At 35.9% G+C, this 23,634-nt stretch overlaps 1 protein-coding gene across 5 annotated transcripts in view; it reads left to right on the top strand.

Moving 5' to 3' along the window:
* LOC121858828 overlaps positions 1–23,423 on the top strand; it is a 64,056-nt gene extending 40,633 nt beyond the window's left edge. For 3 of the 5 annotated variants that reach the window (XM_042355463.1, XM_042355461.1, XM_042355460.1), the window contains exons 4-16: positions 2,162–2,321; positions 3,099–3,199; positions 4,053–4,184; positions 4,356–4,529; positions 5,289–5,423; positions 5,711–5,816; positions 6,814–8,090; positions 9,237–9,387; positions 10,394–10,594; positions 13,775–13,970; positions 14,477–14,680; positions 16,241–16,407; positions 16,904–23,423. In XM_042355463.1, the coding sequence (XP_042211397.1) occupies positions 2,162–2,321; positions 3,099–3,199; positions 4,053–4,184; positions 4,356–4,529; positions 5,289–5,423; positions 5,711–5,816; positions 6,814–8,090; positions 9,237–9,387; positions 10,394–10,594; positions 13,775–13,970; positions 14,477–14,680; positions 16,241–16,407; positions 16,904–17,028 (3,129 nt within the window). In that variant the 3' untranslated portion in view covers positions 17,029–23,423. Of the gene's footprint in view, positions 1–2,161; positions 2,322–3,098; positions 3,200–4,052; positions 4,185–4,355; positions 4,530–5,288; positions 5,424–5,710; positions 5,817–6,813; positions 8,091–9,236; positions 9,388–10,393; positions 10,595–13,774; positions 13,971–14,476; positions 14,681–16,240; positions 16,408–16,893 lie in introns of all 5 variants that reach the window. The other 2 variants (XM_042355462.1, XM_042355465.1) reach the window with 2 other exon arrangements.
* Positions 23,424–23,634: the final 211 nt, after the last annotated feature.

Below are 23,634 nucleotides of genomic sequence, written 5' to 3'. Positions count from 1 at the left end.
GACTGGTAAAGAGTACACAATGGAAACATGGACAAGATAAATTTCGATAAAACCACAGGAAAGGGGAAACACTGGAGCACCTTAGCTTTCATCTTCATTCAAAACATCTTCAGATATACTGTGTATATATATATATATATATATATATATATATATATATATATATATATATATATATATATATATATATATATATATATATATATATATATATATATATATATATATATATATATATGCCCATGGAGAGACCTAATCAGACAAGAATAAATAGATAGGCATGCAGGATGAGGTATTAGGGAGAGAGACAGTCTGTCAACCAGGAAGAGACTTTACCTTTGACCCATGTGACCACCACTAGTGACCCCACTTGGACTTACCCTACCTTAGGTAATTCCAAAGTGATCCACTGCCACATAGCAGTTAATCCATCAAGCAGACCGCGCCGAACTGGGCCCGTAAACTCACACAAGTTAAAATGTTTAAATTGTTGACTATTTATACTTATTTCACTGTTACATTTTTGTAGTTACCTACTCTTAGGTGAAGAAACAGTCATGAATTGTGTGTGAAGACTAACTGGAAAGGTAAACGGGTAGATGAAGGAAGTCCAAGCTCTGTCAGAAATTGCTAAGACTGAGTCACATGTGTAATTGGGAAATTATGTTCAATCTAGGAAAATGTTTACATCTTACTGGGAAATTTCTGGTTTGACTGTGTAGGAGCCCTGGCCACGATGTCTCAGTTTGTATGAAAGACTGTAATGTGCAACTGCAGTACTCTAAGTGAGGGAGCACTATACTTAAACTGCCTTATGTGACAGACCAAACATAATGTGGTGCTCACTCACATAGTTTATAATACTGTACTATACATACTGTAATTCTCTTTGGCGTCCAAGATATACCAGTACTAAAGACTGTTAATTGATTGAGAACTACCAAAGGAGGGCCCACTAAACCATTTATTGGGAGTGATTGAAACATCTATGGTTACCTAGTTTATACTATAGAAGGGCAAGAGACAATTTAATAGAAGGTCACAAATACCTTATAGGGACTACTGTACTCAGTCAAATGTACCATACGTTTTTGTAGTTGACAGATGGCATTTGCTCCAATAGAGATCACAGCCCTAAGTTAAAAAAAGATACTTGTATTAGTACAGAAAAAAAGGAAAATCTATGTGTTGGGAGCTTGTAAAATAACCTACCAGAGAAAATTTTAACAGACTTGAACAACACTGACACACGTTCAGGTACAGTATTTAAAAAAAAAGTATCTGTCCACACTGTGTGAAACATTATGAGACCACAGATGATAGATATTGGGACATGCATTTGCTTTTGTATACTGTATAGTTTAACATAAGTAATGCAATGTTTATATATTTAGGCATAATTAATATGATGTTCAGTTACTGTAACCGCCCAATGAGCGACTGTGGGATAATGAGACCCTTGCACCTAGGATTCGATTGTTCTTTATTCGGTCAAAACCTGCAGAGTACAAATTACATATGTTGCATATGAGATAATTAATTCACTCGTACGTTCCTTCACTATTAACAAATACATTTGATATATTTGAGTAGAGTAGGGTGTTAAACCATATAAAAACTTATGTGTTTCGGGTCTAATATAGGACTTAGCTCCCTGACTTGTTAGCTCACTGGACGGCTAGAGACTATCTTCTGAACCCCACAGGGTTTGAGACAGCCAGAGGCGAGGGCCATCTGTTTCACATTTAACACCTCAGCAAAGTTCTTTGTCAACACTCTGTCTCTCTCCTGTCTCCCTTTCTCTCTCTCTATCCCTCTATTTCTCTCTCTCTTCTATTTTATCCTACTGTGGCGGTAACAATATTCCACACAGCCTTGCATGTCAACCCTCCCGGAACATCATGAGTTGCATGTAGCATTTCGATAGTCATTGGGCCGATCCTGGCAGTTACTTTTTTGAGCTACTGTATATTAAGAGTTCATACATGCCCATACAGTACTTGCCAACAGACAACAGAATGACTGCCTTACCAGGGTCAAAAATTATAAGTATACCAATGTTTCCACACTGTCTTTATTGGGTCATGAGGACTCTGACAACCACTCACTTATTTATGAAATATAAATTTTTATTTAAGCCTTCATATTTTTGTGATTTCAGTGTGTCCTATCTCATGTTGGCGTGTGGAGCTTCAATGCCTTTGCCCTGGACAGCGTGTGTGGGGGTCGTCCTGTATCAGTGCTGTGCGTCTACCTTCTGCACAAATATGGTCTTATACAACATTTTAATTTTGACACAGTTACTGTCTGGAAGTGCTTTAGTAAGTACTATACCTTCTCTTACTTGCGCTTTGTGGTCATACATAGAAAATTCGGTATCTTGACACCTTACCTACAACGTACTTCTTTGACTTAGAATTAATGGTAGATAGACTCTGTACTGCTAGAAATTGGGTATGAAAATTGAGAGGATTAATTAAATAATGATATTAATACTATATACTGTACATATTAGAATATGTTAAGGTTAACAGAACTTTAGAACTATAAAGTAGTGTAATAGTGACTGTAGAAAAGGATCATGTTAGATTTAACTTAATACTTCATATGCACTGGACTAGTACATGAACATCCCTTGTAATAAACATCATGATAAACTATTTTGCAGAAAAATTACTGTTAGACATATATTTTTTGCCTCAAGAAATACACAAACTAAGAGATACATAACTTGTGTGTTGAAAAAGCATTGTGGAGTTGGTTATTAATGTGTATATTATTTTTTATTAGGTGTTTTGAACTGCATTCAGTCATTTTAAATGCCATACATTACTACTAAAGTACAGTAAATGCACAAATTCCTCACTTTAGAAAAATCATTTAAGAATTAATGACACATCTAAACTGGTCACCATATCAATTAATCAGTCCCTGAACTTCTACGTGTAAAACCTTTGACTAAAAGAAACTTCCAACTGGTCAAGAAAGAATTTTGTGAGGTCAAAATTTATTTCCACTTTATTAGTTCTAAAACAAATAATTTGTCCATACAGTACAGTATGTTGAAGAATATTGATGTAGTTTTCTTTTTAATCCAGGTTTAATTGAGGACGGGTATCACTCATCCAACCCTTACCATAATGCCATCCATGCAGCTGATGTGACCCAGGCCATGCATTGCTATCTTCAGGAAGACAAGGTATTCCTTATATCTCTCTCTGTTTATGCCTTAGGTTCTGTTTTCATTTATGTTCCTTCATATCTGTGGCACCAGCATCCACTCTCCCTTCCTCTCTCTATACCCTAGTTAGCAGCACAATACCATATATTTACTGTATCTAGCAATCATTTTTTTATATGAGTACAGATCCAGTTCAAGCAATTATTGGGGGGGGGGTCCAAACTGATATTGAAGATATAAATAACTACTTACCTGTGAAACACAATCAACCCTTTGCAACACCATAAGACACCTGAAGATAACAAACAATACTGTGCATGTACCACATTGATCTTTAAACAGAAATCCCACTGTTTTCTTGTTTTACTGGGGTTTATTTTCTCCTACAGTGGTACTTCAGGGGACTAATGTTAAGAACGTCACCTAGCATGGCTGGAGGTCAGGAAAGACATCCCTCGATTAGATTTTTGTTTGTGAATTTTATGTTGGTATTGGTGAGGAGATTAAATGTGTGTAAATATTTGCTTTACCATCAATAATTTATATGTCAGGTTTTATTTTTATTTGTTTATTTAATATATTTTTTTTTGGGGTTGCATCTTACTGTGGACCCTACACCGAGGACTTTGTCCTTTGACCCTCTAGACTCCCTTCCCCACTTTGAATCTTTCTTCATATTTGCTGTTCACAAGACTAATTACAGTAATGTATGTACAATATATATTTTTTAATAAATGACCCTTTTTTAATAAGTAACATACCGTTTGTATTCTCTTACTCTGTTTTTATCATCTGTAATGGATGGTAATAGAAAAGAAAACAAGTAAAGTGTAATATCTACAACCTTTCTCATGCAATTTTTATTTGGCAGATTCGTGAGCACATGACCCCCTTAGAGATGCTGGCAGCTCTGGTTGCTGCCGTATGTCACGATCTAGACCACCCAGGGGTGAACCAGCCATTCCTTATTGCAACAGATAATCATTTGGCTGCACTTTACAAGGTACAGTACTGAAAGTTACTAAAGCCTGCAAGTAGGTTTTGTGGATATGAGGTATGAAGGAAACAGTCAAGCATTACTGAAGTATTGGTTTGTGACATTCAACATAAAGAAGAATATCATTTTTATTATCTCAACAGGATATGATGAGACTGTGCATTTCCCCTTTTCTAGAACCTAAGTGTGCTTGAAAACCATCACTGGCGGTGTGCAATGGGTTGCCTCTGGGAGTCTGGATTATTAGACTCCTGGGATCCAAAGGATGTTTCATCACTGCAGGACATGATCAGATCTCTCATTTTGGCCACAGACATCACCCGCCAGCAAGAGTTTCTCTCAAAATTTAAGGTATATTTGTAATCAGTTTTACAGGATACCGTTTTATTGACTTGTGTTTGCATCATTATTCAGAGACTGTTTATGTTACGTACGCAATTATATAATTTGGATTTGGGTTAGTAATTTCTCTTATTTTTTTTAGTACATTTGCAAGCCTTCCAGTGACTTGAATTACTTTGTTGACATCCCCTGCCCACCACCCCTCACTGTCCTGTCCACCTCTCTGCCCTGCCCACCACCCCTCTCTGCCCTGCCCACCACCCCTCTCTGCCCTGCCCACCACCCCTCTCTGCCCTGCCCACCACCCCTAACTGCCCTGCCCACCACTCCTCACTACCCTACCCAGGCTATCATCCTCACTACCCACCTGTTGCCTTAACTAGTACCTTTGTTTAGAGAATATTTTACCCATAACTACTGCAAGTTCTCATGAATTGTCTGTTTAAATATTACATACAGAAGGATGAAGTTATTATTATGTGAAGAAATACTCCAGAAATGATCACCATAAATTAATCATACTGTTTCTTGCTCTTTATGATGACTAAGTTTCCATGATTACAAAAGTTTCCATGATTACAAATGCTTCATGGTTTTTATGCTGGACTATGAAGTGTAATAATTTTTTTCAGCACACAAATAGCAATGCATTGTAAGTCTGTAGTGATGTTGAATAATTGTTGAAAATTATTTACTGTATACAGTATCTCGTGACACAAAAACGGGGTTTGTATGTATGAGAGTAATTTAATCATTGGAATTTTACAGAGGTACTTGGACGCTAACAGCTTTGATATGAGGGACCCAGACCATCGCCACTTCTCTCTTCAAATTGGTCTTAAGTGTGCTGACATTTGTAACCCCTGCCGACCCTGGGACATATCACAGAAATGGTCTTACAAGGTAAAGTTTCTAACCCAATTTTACAGTATAGTACAGTATATTGAAAAACCTCATTGTTTTTAGTAATTACGTAGTTGAAAATGACATTATCATCTACAGTATATTATGTACTGTATAACTGCAATTATGTAAATGAGATACTCGAAGCTTTGTACAGTACTTTGATATCAGATAGGTACTATACTGTACTGCACTATGCTTAGGTGAGAACAGTTTGGTGGTTTTATTTAAGCTTGGTGTAGCAAGTGTTTGTTTTTTCAGGGGATAATTATGTCCTGTCTTCACAGATATGTGACGAGTTTTATCGTCAAGGTGATTATGAACGCCAGCTGAACCTTCCCGTCACTTCATTGTGTGATCGTTATGTTATGTCAGTGGCCAAAATCCAAACAGGTATGTTCATATTTGAATATAATGAAGATGTAACATAAAGAAGAGTGATAGATATTTATTCAGTAGAAACATAGATGCAGTAGATTTTATTCAGTTAAATCATCATACAAAATATAATGTTAGGAGTTAGATGGGGTAAATCATTGGTACCGTAACTATCTTAAAAGAATAACCTTCATGCTGTACAATGTGTGTTTTTTAATGATTCCTCTGAGGTGGTCATTTTGTGAACAGAAAGTGTGCCAACATGCTCGAGTATGTTTCTTATATAGAGGTGCTGTATAACCTTTAATTTCTGCCTGTATGTTTCTCGATCTACTGTAGTATGTACAGTACTTCTCTTCCACTTTTGTATGTGTTTGAACAAGAGAAACAGAGACCTCTTGAAAGGAGAGGAAATTGTAGGGGAGATTTATGTGAGAAAAGTGTAAACAGTGACAGGAAAGTGGTGAAACAGTGTGTGTGTGTAAATACTCCACATACTGTACACTTTTATCTAATGTACCGAACAGATCATAATCTCAACATATTTTATTGTCACTGATACAGGCCACTATTCAGAGACATGAAGGGTGATAAGGTTTTGACGGCCTCATTTATTGTTTTGTAAACATGCGTAAAATTACAGTATCAGTAAAAAAGTCACATTTAGTTCCTATTCTTGCATAGTTTCAAACACTCCTCTCTGTTTTCTTCTTTCTCACTTATTTGCTTTTTCTTCTTTTTTGGAATTTACAGTATCATCATCTTCTTCCACTAAATTCAACAACAAAATATTTTTTTTGTATAAATTGTTGTTTTTGACAGTTTTCTTAACACTTACAATTACTGTACTGTAGTCTAACTAGAATGTTATTTGACTGAGCTGTCTGTTCTTGCTTCACACATCTTAATAATGAACTGTGTGGTGTACTTCTTACCTTCATTTTACTCTGTTTTTACCAAATCATTTAATTATTATGAGGAAAAACATCTCATCACCTTTCACAATTTTCAGGATTCATCAAACATGTTGTCTCACCACTATTTGAAGATTGGGACTGTTGGTTAAGAACAAAACTATCAACTTCCATGGTAAACAACATGAATAAAAATCTTGCTCTGTGGGAGGAGCAGCTCGCTCAGGAAGCTGCTGAGAAAACGACCACGGATATCCCCATTACCTCACTGGACTCCCCACAAATGGCAGAGGAGGGTACAGAAGAGGACCCAGATGAGGTGGATGGGGTTACTACTCCTAGTAGTAGTGGAGATAGTCATCAGAGTGTGTTAGGATCCTTAGAAAATTTATCAAGATCACTTCAACTTGGACGAAGACACTCTGTGCCCTTAAACCAGCCTCGCCTGGTTCCCCGCACAGTTATAAGGAGGGAAAGTTTACCTGAGGTTGGGGGCCAGCCTCTTGTGGTGGAAACTGTGATGATGGGAGGTCTTTCACTAACCTCTTTCTCATCTCACGTTTTTGATCCCAATACCACTTTAACTGCTGAATCCCTCCTACCTGACCCTTCCATCACAACAATGGGTGGGGTGAGCAATGGACGATCACGCCTCACTTCTAGACTCACTCGCCGAAAGTCCCTCCCTCCACTGTGGTCACAGCATCCACGTTCACGACCTTTGCAAATATTGAAACCAATGTCACCTACCCCCAGTGAGGATTCCACGTCCCCTCAGAACACTCAGGAAAATTCCCCACCCTCTGATGAGTCCGAAAAAAGAACAGAAGTTGTGGGTAACTCTGCACAGGGTAGTGGTGGGGACAGTGGTAATGATTGTGAAGATAGTGGTGGTTGTGGTGGGAGCAATAATATTGGTGATTGTTGTGAATCCAACGGACAAACAAACAGGTCAACAAGGGGTGATGCTGTGCCCTCAGTGCGGGAAAGTGGTGTTCACAGTAGGAAGTCTGTTCAAAGTTATCAAGGTGCTACATTCCTTCACTCTGACTGCTCAGATGGTCTTCATTACCGAGCTCTAGGCGGCAAGGTGCTAGTACGTCGAGCTTCATTAGATAGTACGAGCATCAGCAGTAAGCGTGAGTTCCTGGACCGTTTAGCACACGAAGGCAGTAAATTTGCTCGTGTGGAACGATCAAACAGTGAAATGGATAAAGAGAATAAGGCACCACGGGAACCACTAATCACAAGGGACCGACAGGTACCTTTATGGAAAACTCGTGCTTGGCGAAGCCTCAACTATGAAGATGAGAATACTGGTGATCCAAGAGAGAAAATGATCAAGCCCGGCATATACAAGCTCAATCAAACTCAGGTACAGTACAATTTCTCTTTTATTGATTAACCTTAAATAATTACATATTTAACCCTTAAAGTGTGGGAGGTAGGTTTTCCTAAGCTAAATAAGATTGTCTGGCAGTAGCCAAAATATAATTATAAAGTGTGGGAATCGCATCGAAAGGATTAATAGTTATAAATTCAGAGTTGGATAACAAGATGCCAGACAGTAGGAATGAGTAATGGAGTCACCTGATGTAAATGGGAAAGAATTCGAGGAAGCAGCAGTGTGAGTAGTTGAGTGGAGAGCACAGTGGATGGACCTGCTACTGGTGGGGGATCTTAAGTTGTGTGGATTGTGAAGTACCTGTAACATATAGATCTCTGGGGCCTTGATATAAGAAGGGGAACATCTTACCATGAAAAACAGCAGAGGAAGGATGAGTCTGTGTTTACTCTTGATTTTGTCCATCCTACATAATAGTTTAAACACAAAAAAAGAAGATTCATTTGCTTTCCTTATTTTTTATTGAAATGTACTTCATGCTCATTCTTCAGTATTCTTCACACAGTAACTACCATTTCTCTCATTTCTGTGGAATCCACTTAGCTATATGTCCAGTTGTATGTCCCTGTGTCTGTTAATTACCACCTTTATTAAAAACTTAAATGTAAAACAACATGTGTGGTGTCATTATATGCTGTTGGTGTATAAAACGATGTATGAGCACAATAAAAGTCAAACCTGTAAAGTGAATAGAAGCTAAAGAAAAAAATCCCCGTAGTTTTTCCTAGTTTGTTACCTTACCCCTTATTGCTAGTAAACCCCATACAGGGTTTATAGTTTATTTAGAATTTCATAATTATCATGTTATCCCAGCGTTTCCTTAAAAATGCCAGCAGTATGCAAAGACTTTCTCCATATTACTGTTGTTAAAATGTCAGTCATTGTTTTTTGCTCCCCAACTATTTTCACCAAGGTGTTAGTTCAGGTATGTATCCATGAGATGTCTTGTTATGTGGTGAGATCCTGCTGTTAGGTAAGGCACCTGGGGACATAATTGTCTGTGTCATCGTTGTAACTAATAACTGTTTACCTTTACTTTCAAATGAGGATGTTTTCCCTGAATATTGGCTTTTTGCAATAATTTTTGGAATGCTAATGACCAGTACAAATCCACAGGGAAGTATGTTCGCTCATGGTCGCCGGGGTTCGGCTCCACTTCTACGGCCTGAAGAATTATGGGGTGGTCTCAGAGGGGGCGCAGAGAGGCCAGATCAGCGTTACTTGTCCACTCGTAGGGGATCAGCACCATCACAACCAATCCATCAAGGTAAGTTATTATGAAGTAATTGATTACTTAGTAGCTACAGTTTAGGAATTTCATGCTTTATTAGATTTACTAGAAGTTGTTAAAAAGAGATAGTGTATGCTTTTACCATAAACAAAACCTAGTCCTGATTGTTATGATTTATGCTACACCACATTTTTCCCACAGTATTGTACTTTCTGCAGTCCTCTCTTTTTTCTTATCTTTTTTATAAATAAAATTTCATAGTGTAAGTAGATGTAAGTGTAGAAATAAATGCAATACACCTCCATAGTATTCAAAGAGGATTTAGTTGTATGGTCTCATGGTTGTCTTGAGCAAAGGATTTTTTTAGTTTTTGGCTGTCATGCTGATTTTATGGGGGTAGGTATTGCATGTAGAGAGACCAGGTCTAGCATGAGAGTTAGTGTTAATTTCCTTGGTTATTCAAGATCCTCACTGGGCAATCTTTATATAAACAATGCATTAGTACCACATATTTTAGCCATTTTCATTTGTTAGCAGTCCATTTAAGCTTTACTGGTCCCCTTAAAGAAATAAGGATGATATTTTCTTTAGATTTATCTGGGTTTAATATTTTTGTTGAGGGAAAGTTCATATGATATTCCAGTGCTTATGTGTTTCTGTTTCTTTCATATGTTTACCATGATGTTTGTTTACTTCTCATATCATGAAGTACAAGACAACTATATTGTAAATTAACCAACTAAGAATTTGGTAGAAGGTCATCTTTGAACCTATACTCTGTAGTTAATTCTTGAGCTGAATAAAAACTGATTTTTTATAAAACATTGTCTTTATTATATTCTGTCTAGTAAGGCTTGAATTCTCTGCTCTCTCTTCCTTTATGTCTACAATGCATTATGGCTTATCACTAGGTAGCACTTAATGTGTAGTGTATTGGAAAATGTTAAGCCACACAAAATTATTAGTGACCACTTCTTCATTGTTCTACCTTTCAGAATTTTGCCTGGACATTACTAACCTGCCATTATCCTTTCCTGTCTAGGGCTTAACAAGCTGAAACTTGGTCATGCTGGTGGTCTGCTTGGGGCGTGTGGTGGTGGTGGTGGTGGTGGTGGTGTAGGAGGTATAGGTGCCGGGAAGATTGGCGGCCTACCCCCATTAAAACGACAGCGCGCTTTTCCTCAGCCACTGAATCGCACTAATTCCTTTTCTATCCTAGAGCCTTTCATTGCTTCCATATCAGGTATGATTAAGATATCCCATTTATATTAGAATTGTTGTGCTGTGAAAACTAACTTCAATTTTATTAAGCTTGTAAAACATATAGGCATTCCCCAATTTATGAAAGGGTTTCATTCCTAAAACCTTTCGTAAATCAATTTTCATAAATTGGACCACATTTTCCGTAGGCTCCCATTGTAAAAGCTGAGACACTTTCCTACAAAAAATATACTTAAAATGCCAGAAAACATTTTTAATTAAAATTTTTGGTGTACATACTGTAATCTGAAATAATGCAGTACAGTACAGTACATTACAGTAGTAATTTTATAGCTGTACGTACTTCAAGAAACCGGATGAGATTTGAAACCTTGAACAGTATGAAACACTGAGCCAACGTCTCTTATAAATATGTTGCTTTAGTAAGGTAAACTTTGATAAACGATGGGACTAGGTTCCTGAAAACCCATAGCTAAATGAAATATCATAGATAGGGAGCATTATAACATGAGGTTTAATGGGATATGTTCCCAGCCAGTCTCCAAACACACATGTATCACCTCCAAAAAAATTCCTACACTCATAAAATCAATAGAAAACAATTAAACAACACTCACCACATCATGAAGAACAAACCTGTTCATCATCACATGTCCCCTTCGAGGCTAAGAGGACTGGAGACATCACTCTGACTCCCACACAGCCTCTGGGGAGTCTCATGCCGCTTCAGTGTCAAGCTTCACCTCAGAGACACAGTTGTCTTGGATGCCTTGGCCTTCCCAGACATTTTCAGAGTTACACTGCTTACTTCACATTCACAAAAACAGAGCAAAAGCACTTGTCACATCATTTTCACAACAATAATCACAAAAACACAAAATATCACTTCACAGTCAACATAACACAGTTCAATCTAAATGTTAGTGCTGTCCTTTCACTATAAGAAAAAAAAAACACCTATGATTAGTACAATGTACGATGCTGATCCGATAATTGTGAAGCAATGCGATGGCAGGTTTTTGATCGACAAAGAACCAAGTGCAGGGCTGTAGTGCGCGGGTTGGCCATGTGACGGTGTGTGGGTAGGCTTACAAGTGAAGGGAAAGATGCGTGGTGCATAGGGTTAAATATTGTTCCCTTATAAAATGTCACTGACTTAACGTAGAAAAATATAATTTATATTGCTGGAATCCTTGCAAGACAGTGATTAATTTGAGTATTGTATATACAATCCATAGTTTACACTAGAGATAAAAAAAAATTATAACCAATGGATATCGATGGATATTTGATGGATATCATTAAAGCGTGTATAGCGAGATGGTCTTAATTCGTGACCATCTTTAAAGTGAAATATAGCATTGCTGAACGAGACATCGTTTATCGAGGTTTACCTGTACAGTACATTGCAAGTGACAAATAATAATGATGGTGAAATAACTGAGCATTTTGGAAGTAAAAATAAATGTATTATTTTAGTAGTATACAGTATTTTCAGTACTGTACAGTGTCACAGTACTTTGGAAAAAATAATTATGAAAAAAATGTATAGTATATATATTTTTCGTTAATAAATCAAATCAAATGTTACAAAATATTTTGTATTTAACTTTGAATTTTTGGAAATTGAACCTTCAGGAGTAGGGGACTGCCTGTAGTTCTAAATGCATGTATGGCAAATTGTTAAAAATTCTGCTATTTTATTATACACTATGGTTATTAGTTCTGGAGAAAGTATCTGTTGATAACAGTACCCTTTCACAGCACGAGACAAAAAGCTATTCTAATGATTTTAGAATTTGATCAAGTTTCCTTCAGAGTGTGGATCAGTTGGCATGAGTTACTTGTTGAAATATGAGTAGGTGTGTGTCCTCTCTCTCCCATAGATAGTTATAATCTTCAGCTTGTTTCTGCCACTGATGGTCACTCTCTCTGGTAATTTTCTGCCATTGGTGGTCCTTCCTCTTGGCTATGATTCCATTATAGTTTTGGGAATTTTTCTATTTGGATTTGTTTTTTAGTTAATCTTTTTTCTTTCTCTTTGTGTGACTTTCCTGTAGTATCTCTATATATAATGGAACCCAGTTATAATGGACACCCTAAACCTATCGGGCAAACCCTCAGTATAATGGACAGGTGTCTGTTATCCCGAGAAGTTGTCTGATAGTTGTACTGTACTAGCTGGGGAGGTTTTCATTCTTCACAGCTGAATGACAAATTTTATTCTTCATTTGAGTGACATAAATCTGTACTCTAATTTATGTAGATGAATATCAGTATACAGTATGTTCAAGGGTGCTGCAGAATCCTTTCTTTGCATTCTCTATCTCATTCCTGTGATTTAAGGAATTTTACTGCTACTGTATATGTATTAAAAAATAATTAAATAACAGAGGTCAGAAACTGGATGGTGGTAAAAAGATTCTGGAAGTGAAAATAAAAGTTACTCAGATTTGAAAAAGAGGAAGAAGGAAATAAATAAAATAGAAAAAAACACTGCAGAAATATTGACTAAAGCTCAGCACATAGTATAGGTAAGCTAGGGACTTTTACCTCCTGCACTGGTAAACAAAGTCATGGGAACTGCCTTAACATGAAGAAAAGTAAAAGGAAAGAAATTCAAATTAGATGGGAAAAATATGCCTTGGGTAATTGATGAAGAAATAAGAAACAGAAAAATAGGATCCATGTTGACTTCAAGAAAAGTTTTGCAGGACATTAGGTGTAGTCGTGGCCTCGGTGTACTCTACCTATCATAAGAAGGCTTTCTAATTTACTGTTCCCATGTTGCTCCTTACCCCCTGTATGACCAAAGCCAATTGTTGTTATCTTATTTGTTTTACTCATTTTAAAACAAGACATATGGGTAATTTATTTATTTTCTTGTTAAGTGATTTTGCATGGAATACCATAATGTTATTTCAAGAAGTACAGTAAAGTATGGTAAATAGAGATTGAGGATTTGTCAGTAATATTTATATAAGGAAGTGTGAAGAAAAGAAAGAGAGGGATGAGAGTAAATTTGAAAGTAAGGTCAAATCTTTTGTCAGCCATTTCATGTAGTTTTTATAGTAATGGACGTCTGAGCTGCTGCTTTGGAACTCTTTGATATGGTTTAGATAATTGAGGAAATGAATGGATACTATTTACAACAAGGATAACTGAAACTTGAGTTTGAGCTTATAATTATAATTTTTCTCAGGGTCGGATACTGATAGTGGCCCAGAGATGCCTGGGAGTCCTCGCACACCCCTGACATCAACTGAAAATCTTCCAATAAGTGACACTCCATTCGGCCACTCGAGACTGAGGGGACGACGAGGCTCGGTGCCTTTTGATGTTCCTGGATCAGATGTGGGTTTTGAATTATCACTGATGAAGGACCATTCTGAAAAGAGGTAATTTAATTTACCTGTATTTATCATTTAACCTTTTATCAGCTCCCTAGCCATTCCGATGGTTGGTCTCTTCTTTATTACATTGTCATGACCTTTTTGTCCAGTGTAAAAACAGGAGATCAGAGTACTACTGTACCCACAGAAAACCTGTGATGTTTGGTAGGGTCACACTGGGTAACACTCTTCTCACATCTGTCCCAGGCTGGGGGTTGAGCCCAGCACACAATAGCAAGAGATACATACACTACCACTTTACCACTATGGTTATATACATTTGTTGTACATTTCTAATGAATCACTGTAATTCTGCATGATTGTTTATGAGTATCTCATGTCAAATTTTCGATGTAAAAATATACCATACGTAGATACCAGGATATTATACTTTTGGGAATGTGAATATTAACTAGGTATATAATGTTAACTTTATCATCAGTTTTATAATTGTATCTTCCATATTATTAATAGCTTTGGATCTAATAGATTGTGCCATTGATTTGTAATAGATTTAGTCGACGGGGTTCTGGTGGTTCAGAGATGCTACCGTCCCTGGTAGCTCGAGCACATTCTTCTTTGTCTGCCACTTATGGAGGCCATGGGGTGTCTGGGGGTGGCTCAGGGGGAGCTGGAATTCCCTCATCCATGGGACATCATCACCAGGACTTCCACAGGGGATCTGGAGGTCTAGATCTATTTGCAGGATTATGGAGGTTAGTGAAAACTTGTAACTCAATAAAATCTTTCAAACAATAATAATAGTAATAATAATAATAACAATATTAATATTTATTCAGGACTCACACTACCCTATTCTTGATCAAATTACATTGGTTTCCAATTAAAGCTAGGATAGAATTCACTCAGTCTAATGACTTTTATGGCACTACTGTTTGGTGAGCCTAAATATTTGGCCATCTTACTAATTCCACTGGTTACACATTCTAAAATAATTTGGCGTAGTAGTGATGATCCTTTACGCCTTGAGGAGCCTAGAGCAGTATGGGAATGTTCTTTTACTGCCCGATCCTTTCCCTGTATAGCACCCAGATAATGCCAGATTGTACAATCTGTTGCCTGCATCCCTGAAGCATTTGACTTCTGTGGAGGCCTTTAAGAAACATCTTAAGACCTATCATTTCTTAAAGCTAATAATCTTGAACAGAATATGGTGATGGAGAATTACAAGGTTTAGGAAGTATTAAAAATTATTTTACTTTTTAATTTTATCCTCTTTGCCACTTAAGGGTCTATAAATGATAGAAGTTGAACTGCCACTTTTTGTGATCTTTTATTGTAGTATACAGTATTTCTTTATATTCTCAAATCTTTGACTATGTAGTGTTTCGAGCACTAGTGAATTCTTTAGAAGAACTGACGCTTTTGAGAAACAAAAGAGCAGCTATTATTATTATTATTATTATCATTATCATCATCATCATCATCATCATCATCATCATCATCATCATCATCATCATCATCAACCTTATTGTTATTAATTATAAAATCATCTTACAATTTTACAATTGGTTTGGCATGTATATAGACAATGTAGTTACCTGTACAGTACTGCATACACTTCAGTATGTGTATAAACAATTCGGCTAGCTTTTTGGTGTGCACAAACTGTGATGATGTATAATTTCCTGTGTGCCTAAACAGTGAGGGTATATACCAGAAACAGTAGTGAGCAGTAAGGAAATTCAACCAAGATAACTGACAAAGCCAAAGTAATTTTACAATTCAGTTCAGTTTTATTCAGTAAAATTGTCATACAACTTTACATTCATTCAATTTGTGTATACAGTATACAATTCAGCATGTACAGTCCTCTTCACAAGTGCGTTTAGGGGCTTGTCAGATTTTGTGCAGTGTGACAGCTTAAATTTGTTTACATTCAAAAGAAAAAACTTGCAACAGTAAACATGCTATGGAATCAAAGTAAAACAAAATTAAAACAAATATCTCAGTGGAATGATTTGTGGAATATTTATATGATGAGCCCCTTTAAACACACTAGTGAAGAGGACTGTACACACACATTGCAGTTACACAATATACATGTAGAGTGCAGGTATACAAAAATTATACATACAGTGTGAGTATAGAATTGCCAGTAAGGCAATTTGACCAAAGCCATCAGATACTTATTTGCAGTAGGGTCCTTTGCTTAAGCTTGTTTGCATTTCAGTAATAGTAAATCTTCAAAAATAAATGTGAAAATTTGTGGTAAAAATTTGAAATAAAATATTCCATAAATATTTTGTACACAGGTCTCATCTAGAAACAGGAAGTTCATTACATGATGACCATGACCTCTTTTCTCAATCGTCCGGTGGCATGACCCCCAGTACCCCAGGAGCATTGCCTCCCCCCAGAGCGGCCATGCCACATACCCTCCACAGACGCGGTTCACTGCCAACTGACCTCTTTTACTCAGGTCAGTAGTTTTTCCCATTGGTTCACAAAATTTTGTAAACTGTGCATTGAAAATTTTGAATATTACTTAGCAAGGTAAGTTATTACTGTGTACAGGGTATATAGCTAGAAGACACAGTCTCATATTATTGTACTGTATTCATAGTCATTTCAAGGATCAGAAGGTAAACAGTGAGAGTCTTGGGCTGGGATGCTAATGGGTTGTTTGAGGTCCTACAGTGTTTTTTTTTATGGAGAATAGCCCACCCAGGCATAGGTCATCAACCCACAATGGGGCCTTGGGGGACAAAAAAATTAAATATAGTGAATGCGCATAAAGTGAGGGGTCCAGTGTATGTGATAAATCAAACATTCTCTTATGTAGATGTATTCAGCTGTGGTGGTAGTTTTTCTGTTTGTGATTGAATTTGTAATTGTTAATATAATGGAATCCTTAGAAAGAAACATAGATGAATAATTGGTGCCATGTCTTTTTGTATTGTGGCAGGGGACCTCAGTGTGTGGGATAGTGAGGGGACATAGCAACATCAGTGCTCGGGCCCAGCGCTTCCGCCTCAACCCTATCCTTCTGCCAGCCTCCAGTGCCAATCTTCCAACTACACCACCGTCAGCCCATCTGTAAAAGTATATATTAATAGATAATACCTCCTCCAGGGTGCAGAGAAAGGGGATCATCTTTCCAGGCTTATGGAAAGGGGACTTGAAACATTGTTTGTTTCAGGGGAAGAAAAGATTCAAATGGTTTTTATTTGTTCTCGTCTTCCTGGTAGATGAAGAGATCACCTTTCTCATTTGCGCTTTAGGGGTCCAGCCCCTCTTTATATATTTGAAGGACAAGTTACCTACGCTGTACACTTTATATAGAAGTGGTCTTCTCAGACTCGGTATTAAGTATGGCGTTGAACATTTTTCAACATTAGATATGCTTCTGACAGTGGTAAAAGCCATTTTGTTTTGAAAATATGATGCGTTTAATAATTTTCCAAAGGTACTGTACATATTTTGTTATTGGCAGCAAATTATGTGTGCCCCCAAAATGGATCTTTCTTTATTCAGAAAGGAGTCAAAATAGAAGAATGTGTGTGTGTGGAACCTGTCTTTTATAGTGTAAGTGTCCAACACTGATTGCTGGAGCAAAAACCTCCGATCATCAAGGCTGTGATGAGGTCCAGTTTACCCAAAAGGGTTTGAAGAAGCAGTCATCAAGGATGGACCATTTTTTTGTAATGGATTCTGTATATTCATGGAAATATTAACATATTTTGGTGAGAATGTTATTTTTAGATTACCATGAATATAGAAAAGGATCAAAATTTTATCCCTGCTAAGAATTAGTTTTTCATGAATCTTTAGAAGTGTGACCCTTGTCTTGATGCATTGTAGTTTTTATGAGGGCAGGAAAATATTAAGCTCAAATAAGCTCAATTTAGTACTAACGTCCAATTATAGCCAATGTCTTCATGAGAATCCAGCTCGACAATCCTGGTTCATATTATTATGGAACATTATGTATAGATTTAAAAGGAATTAATAATAACAGGACTTTGTATTCAAGGAATGTATTCAAGTCAGTTGATACGCTATAGACAGTGAGCTACTTTTTTTTATTTAGGCATATTACAAGGTATGTCTCAGACCTCAGTTACACTTTTCCTTAGTTCTATACATACTGTACTTCTTTATGATGAAAAGTATCTGTACAGCATAATGTGACACTTGACAGTACTATTAAAAGAGTACTAACCCAAGTGCCTAAGTGCATTATAAAGTATTTTTTGTATCAGAAGTGAGTTAACTTACTTGAGTACATCACCTGAGTACAATCCTTAATGTATACAGTATCAGAATAAATGAAATTATTTATAATTATCTGCCAATTAGTTACTTGTGTCACCTGTGCCACAAGTAACGTGTCCTCCTGTGGTGATCCAGCCATTCGTTAAGGTACAACTCCCTAGAACTTCCTGTGTCTTGTTTCTTCTATGAACTTTGTAGGAGACAACGTTAACACAGGAGTCTATTCTTACAGCGTATTCCTACTTACAAACTCTACATCAATTATCCGTCACTTGTGGACTGTAAGTAATACTGGACTTTGGCCCATAAAACAAGATAAGGTAGTTATTGAATGGGGTGTGTGATTGAAGGGTAGTGTGGAACTCTTTCATCAGATGGGGTTGGTGAGTTTAGGTACCAACAACTTTGAGTACAGCAAAATAGGGTTGGGGGGTGGGGGTTGACTCTTGGGGTTTTTGTAACTGTTGTAGTCTTATTAAAGATTTTTACATCTGAAGTGCAATACATGATAACTTATATAATCCTTTTGTGTGAAAATTCATCAGTATTTTCTGTGGTTATATGTGTATTGTAAGAAGCTCTTGACCAGTACAGTACATATGACGTGTACATGTTATGTCTTCGAATATAGGCTGAGCTTGTGATGGTTATAAAGATAATCAAAGTTGTATAGCACAGTAAGTTTTGTTTGTATCTATGTATGGATCCTATGATAAATACATATGTTTATATGAATAATTATTTGATGTAATGATTTTTGAAAAAAAAATTTTTGTAGCTATGCAATCCGCTAGTTTATATGGAATGACAGCTTTGGTGTAGTTAGTACATACTGTCTCAATTTTTACATGTTATTGTTAGTAGAAGTTTATGGAAATAACTTGTAGGGATTCATTAAAGTTTATATTTTGCATTATAATTTATATACTGTACATTATAATTCATGAAAGCACTTTGAAGGTGAGGCGAAAGAGAAGTTACTCTGTAAGCTCTCTTGATGGGAGTAAATTTCCAGTTTTTAACATAAGATAAACCGTACCATAAGTTGCAAGAAAGATCTCAAATCTACCAAACTGCCTTAACTACCACTTATATAACATCATTTCTACAGTTAATTCTTCTTGGTTACATTTGAGATGCGTAGCTAAAGTGGTTGTGGAAATTGATGCTATAGTTTGGCTAGTATGGGAAAGTAAAATTTTCATGGTTGTCTTGAATTGCCATTTATTTAGTGTACCGACTAGAGTACTGACAGCCATCTCACAAGTGACATCTTGATAGTGGCAAACTTATGGTTGAATACTAGTGAATGGGAAGACAAAGACCACTGTATATTGTAACTTTGGTATAACAGAAATTGGGTATAACAGTAATAAGTTCAAGTTTCTTCTTAAAAAAGGAACATTTTTACCCAACGTTTTGTTATTGCTTTGTACAAATTCAAACCAATTTTTGTAAATACAGTACGTGTATGTCAGATTTTTTTCATACCCCCCCCCCCCTACTACTATAAGGCAAAATTCTTATTTTTCTTGCTCTATGCATACCCATGTTTCCCTAAAAAATGAAAGTACAAATTGGTCTTTAGAATTTATTTCATAATCAGGTTGTGTAAAACTTATCCAGTTATGGTCATTATTATTTTGCAGCCATGATGCCGATTCACTATTTATAGATGCTACAATAGATTCAAGTACAGTACTCAAGTAGATTGGCTTTATAATATTTTTTCATTTGAATTTTTATTAATAATATCTATGGTATTCTGTAGTGCATAGGATCATGAAGCCTATGTACTGTACTTGTGCAAAAACGACAGGGAGGAGTTATACTCCCAAGATTATTTACCTTGTAAACTATGTACTTGAGAACTATTTGGTAATCTTGGCCATGTGTCTGTAAATGAGACATGACAAAAAATTATGAGCTACAGATGAGACTCTAACAATGCTCATATGGTAGCAAAAACATTAAAATATGACCTTTATTGGATATGACACAAGCTCAACATTGCTGACCACCTCACATGTTTGAGTGACATCAGACAAAGGTGATTTTGGCAATGGCAGTGCTCAACAGTTACTCAATACAAATATTTGGAATAGCAACCAAACAAAATATTCTTGGTTTGAATGTTTGCTACTAATGGGCAGAGGAGGTTACAGTATGTACTGGATCACTATAATTTTACTCAAATTTCTTATGGTAAAGAAATGAACATAATAACATAGAGTTTTACAAATCTCCTTTGCTTATTGTAACATTCTATCCAACCCATGAAGGGCACAATTTTAATTTTTGTATAATGTATTATATTTTGGTGTTAATACTTTAATGTAGGCCAAGTTGGCTTATATTTTTATGTAAGAGTTCTTGTATAGTTTTTTCTTTTACCCCTGGATTTTGTGTTTTTGTTTTGTTTTGTTAATAAATAAGGTATTTAGCAACAAATTAATGTATGGTGTGCACAGTTCATACATTTCCTTTAAATACCTCATTAAGTGGTGCGAATTTTCCAACACAAGCAAATGTTTTGTTCCGAGTCGCAGCTGGTGTACTGTGTTGTGCTGTCGACCATTGATGAATATATTCACCAATACATAAAGAAGTGAACTATGACTACAAGAGTCTTCCTGTTGTCTTATAATTTTAAATGTTACGAGATATTTTGTATCATGATTCCATTGTCCTCTGTCCCACTATCTGCCAATTACTGTACTTCTTAGTGAGGAACCAGCCAAGATGATAAGCATGTGGTGTTAGCAAGGTTGTTGCTGAACAAAGTGTGGGGGATGTATTTTATGTCAAGATGATAAAAGTTTGTGTGCTATTAACTTCTGTTGAAACTTCATCAGGAAAGCAGTATTTTGATTGTACATTTTCATGTAGAATCATTCATAAATGGTCTAAGATAAAAAATGCTTCTGAATATTCCAGTGGTCATATATTCTTTATTGGTAATGCTTCGTAGAGGGAGTATAGGCATGTATTTACCTGTGGTTCTTGTCACTTAGATTGCACTCTTCAACACCTTGATTATCAAGAGCTAGTAAACAGAAATGATCATCTTACACAATAAGTAAGATATTCTAAACTTTGTAGGATTCCTTCATTACCTCATCATAAATAAGTAAATCATGTATGTGAACTTAGTTTATTATATATTCAATGATTAACTAGATCCTTGGTAATCAAAATTCTCTTTAACTGGGTCATGTATCAAAATTATTTTTAATTATGGTAAACTAAGGTGCAGTATTGAAAAACTTTAAGTTTTAATAACTAATGCCCCGAAAATTAACCGTAAATTAACTGAGCATCTTAAGATTCCAGTGCATATGACACCCCTTCAGTATGCTTTGTTGATGAAATTGAGGTAGTGCTCAGGGGTACAGCACTGTGTAAGTGAGTTTTCTGGAAGAATGTAAGAGCACAAGGCATGGCATGATTGTAATAAGTTGAGAAATGTAGTTTTTTTGGGGGGTGGGGTGGATGAGTCAATAAATGTCTTAGAGTACAGTAATTTAATATTGCCCCAAAAAATGTTAAGCAGTAGTTTTGCAATATACAGATAGTACTGTGATGATTGATACTCTTGGCTGCGAGCTGTCATCCTTCCGTGGTTGTGAGAGACAGCACAAATACAAATGCGAGGAAACAAGTCTTAAAACTGGCGGTGCATTTATAGTATATGATAAGGTAAGTACTGTATATTATTTCTCAGTATAACTCCAACTAAAGAAATTGGTTGTACATCCACGCATTTTATTTGTACTGTTCAAGTTCAAATTCTGTACTGAAAACTATACTACAACAGTATTACATCAGCAGGCCCACATTCATATGTAATCTTTAGTTTCTGTTAACGTGAGAGAACATGATAAAGGTATTGTGATTAAATGTGAGTTGCTTTGAAATTATTATTCTGTAAATACACAGGCTAAAGAGAACTTAAATACTGTGTACTGTACAATACAAAAAAAATTAATACTGTATGTACAGTACAAGATGACATGGAGAAATTTAGAGATAACATGATAAAAAACAATTGTCATGACACTGATTCATAAAGAAATTATTAATGGCAACATTTTCAATGATTCAACATAAGGTCTATAATAAATATTTATCTTTTAATTTCTGGTTGGAAAATGTCAGTGTTCTATAAGTTTTCTGAAATAATGTGGGGTTGCCTTCCTTAAGGCCTGATGCTTTATGGGTCAACAAAGATGGGTATAAGAACGATGCCTATTGCACATACACTTCTAGTTTGTACAGTCATTCCCCAATTTATGAAAGGGTTCCATACCTAAAAAAATCTTTTTATAAATAAATTTTTCAAAAATTGGATTACATTTTTCTGTGGACTCCCATTATAAAACCTGAGATACATCCTTACAAAAAATGCACATCCCCAAAATGTCTTAAAATGCCACAAAACATATTTTTAATAACAAATCTTGGTGTATACAATGATTAAGTCAATAATAAACATAAAAGGTTAAATACTGTACATGCAGTACAGTATACCGTAGTAATAATCTTACCTTTGTTTACAAGAAACCTGATGGGAAAACAAATTTCATAGCTTCAAATAGGTCCAGTATTTTGCCCATAAATTAACTGAGGCAAATTTTATTTCTTAGTAATTTTTTATTTTTGTAAACCAAACCTTCGTAAACTGGGGACTATCTGTATAAAGTGCAGTTTGATTACTTAAAAATTTAATTTTTATTTTTTGAAACCTTACAAATACCATAGGCTTGTCTATTTGGTAAATGGTATTTAAAATTGGTAAATCTAAAATGTCACCACTTTGAGCTACACTCTAGAGTACGTACATGGCAATTTTTTTATTTATTCTTATTTTTTTCAAGAAGCAAACTACAAAATGTATGCATTTATTTTCTTGCATGTGAAGCTAAACTATCAGATGGACAAATTGTCTTCTTGATTCATAATACTGTAGGCTATTCCTTTCATTTTGTCAAAGGCATCTATACAGAACAGCTTCTGCTTTATCATAGTATATACAGTACAGTATCTGCTTTGAAGGTAACCTTTTTGTCTATCTAATTTGTACATAGAATTATCTGTGGTTAAAATTCAACATGCCGAAACTTATGGGTAATATATGTATATAAAGATTTTTTATATGCATCTGGGCTTGCTGAATATGCTGTGATATAATATGTCCTTTGAATAAATATATAAATCATACTTGGATGTTTCAGTGCACACAAGTGTTTCCTTGGTGTTGTCACAGTTAAATTTCTCAGTTTAATCCAATTAGTTCTTAACTGAGGAATATTTTAACCATAATGTTTGCCATATGTGGTTAACACTGCAGGGGGCAAAATACTTGGTAATGTATCTTGTCATATTTGTGCCAGAAGCCCTAAGTGAAAAACAAATACCGTACAATACAGTA

Source organism: Homarus americanus, unplaced genomic scaffold, assembly GCF_018991925.1.
Source record: "Homarus americanus isolate GMGI-L3 unplaced genomic scaffold, GMGI_Hamer_2.0 scaffold59232, whole genome shotgun sequence".
Taxonomy (NCBI): Eukaryota; Metazoa; Arthropoda; class Malacostraca; order Decapoda; family Nephropidae; genus Homarus; species Homarus americanus.
The sequence above is the reverse complement of the archived record's forward strand: the minus strand, read 5'-3'. Positions and strand labels throughout refer to the sequence as shown.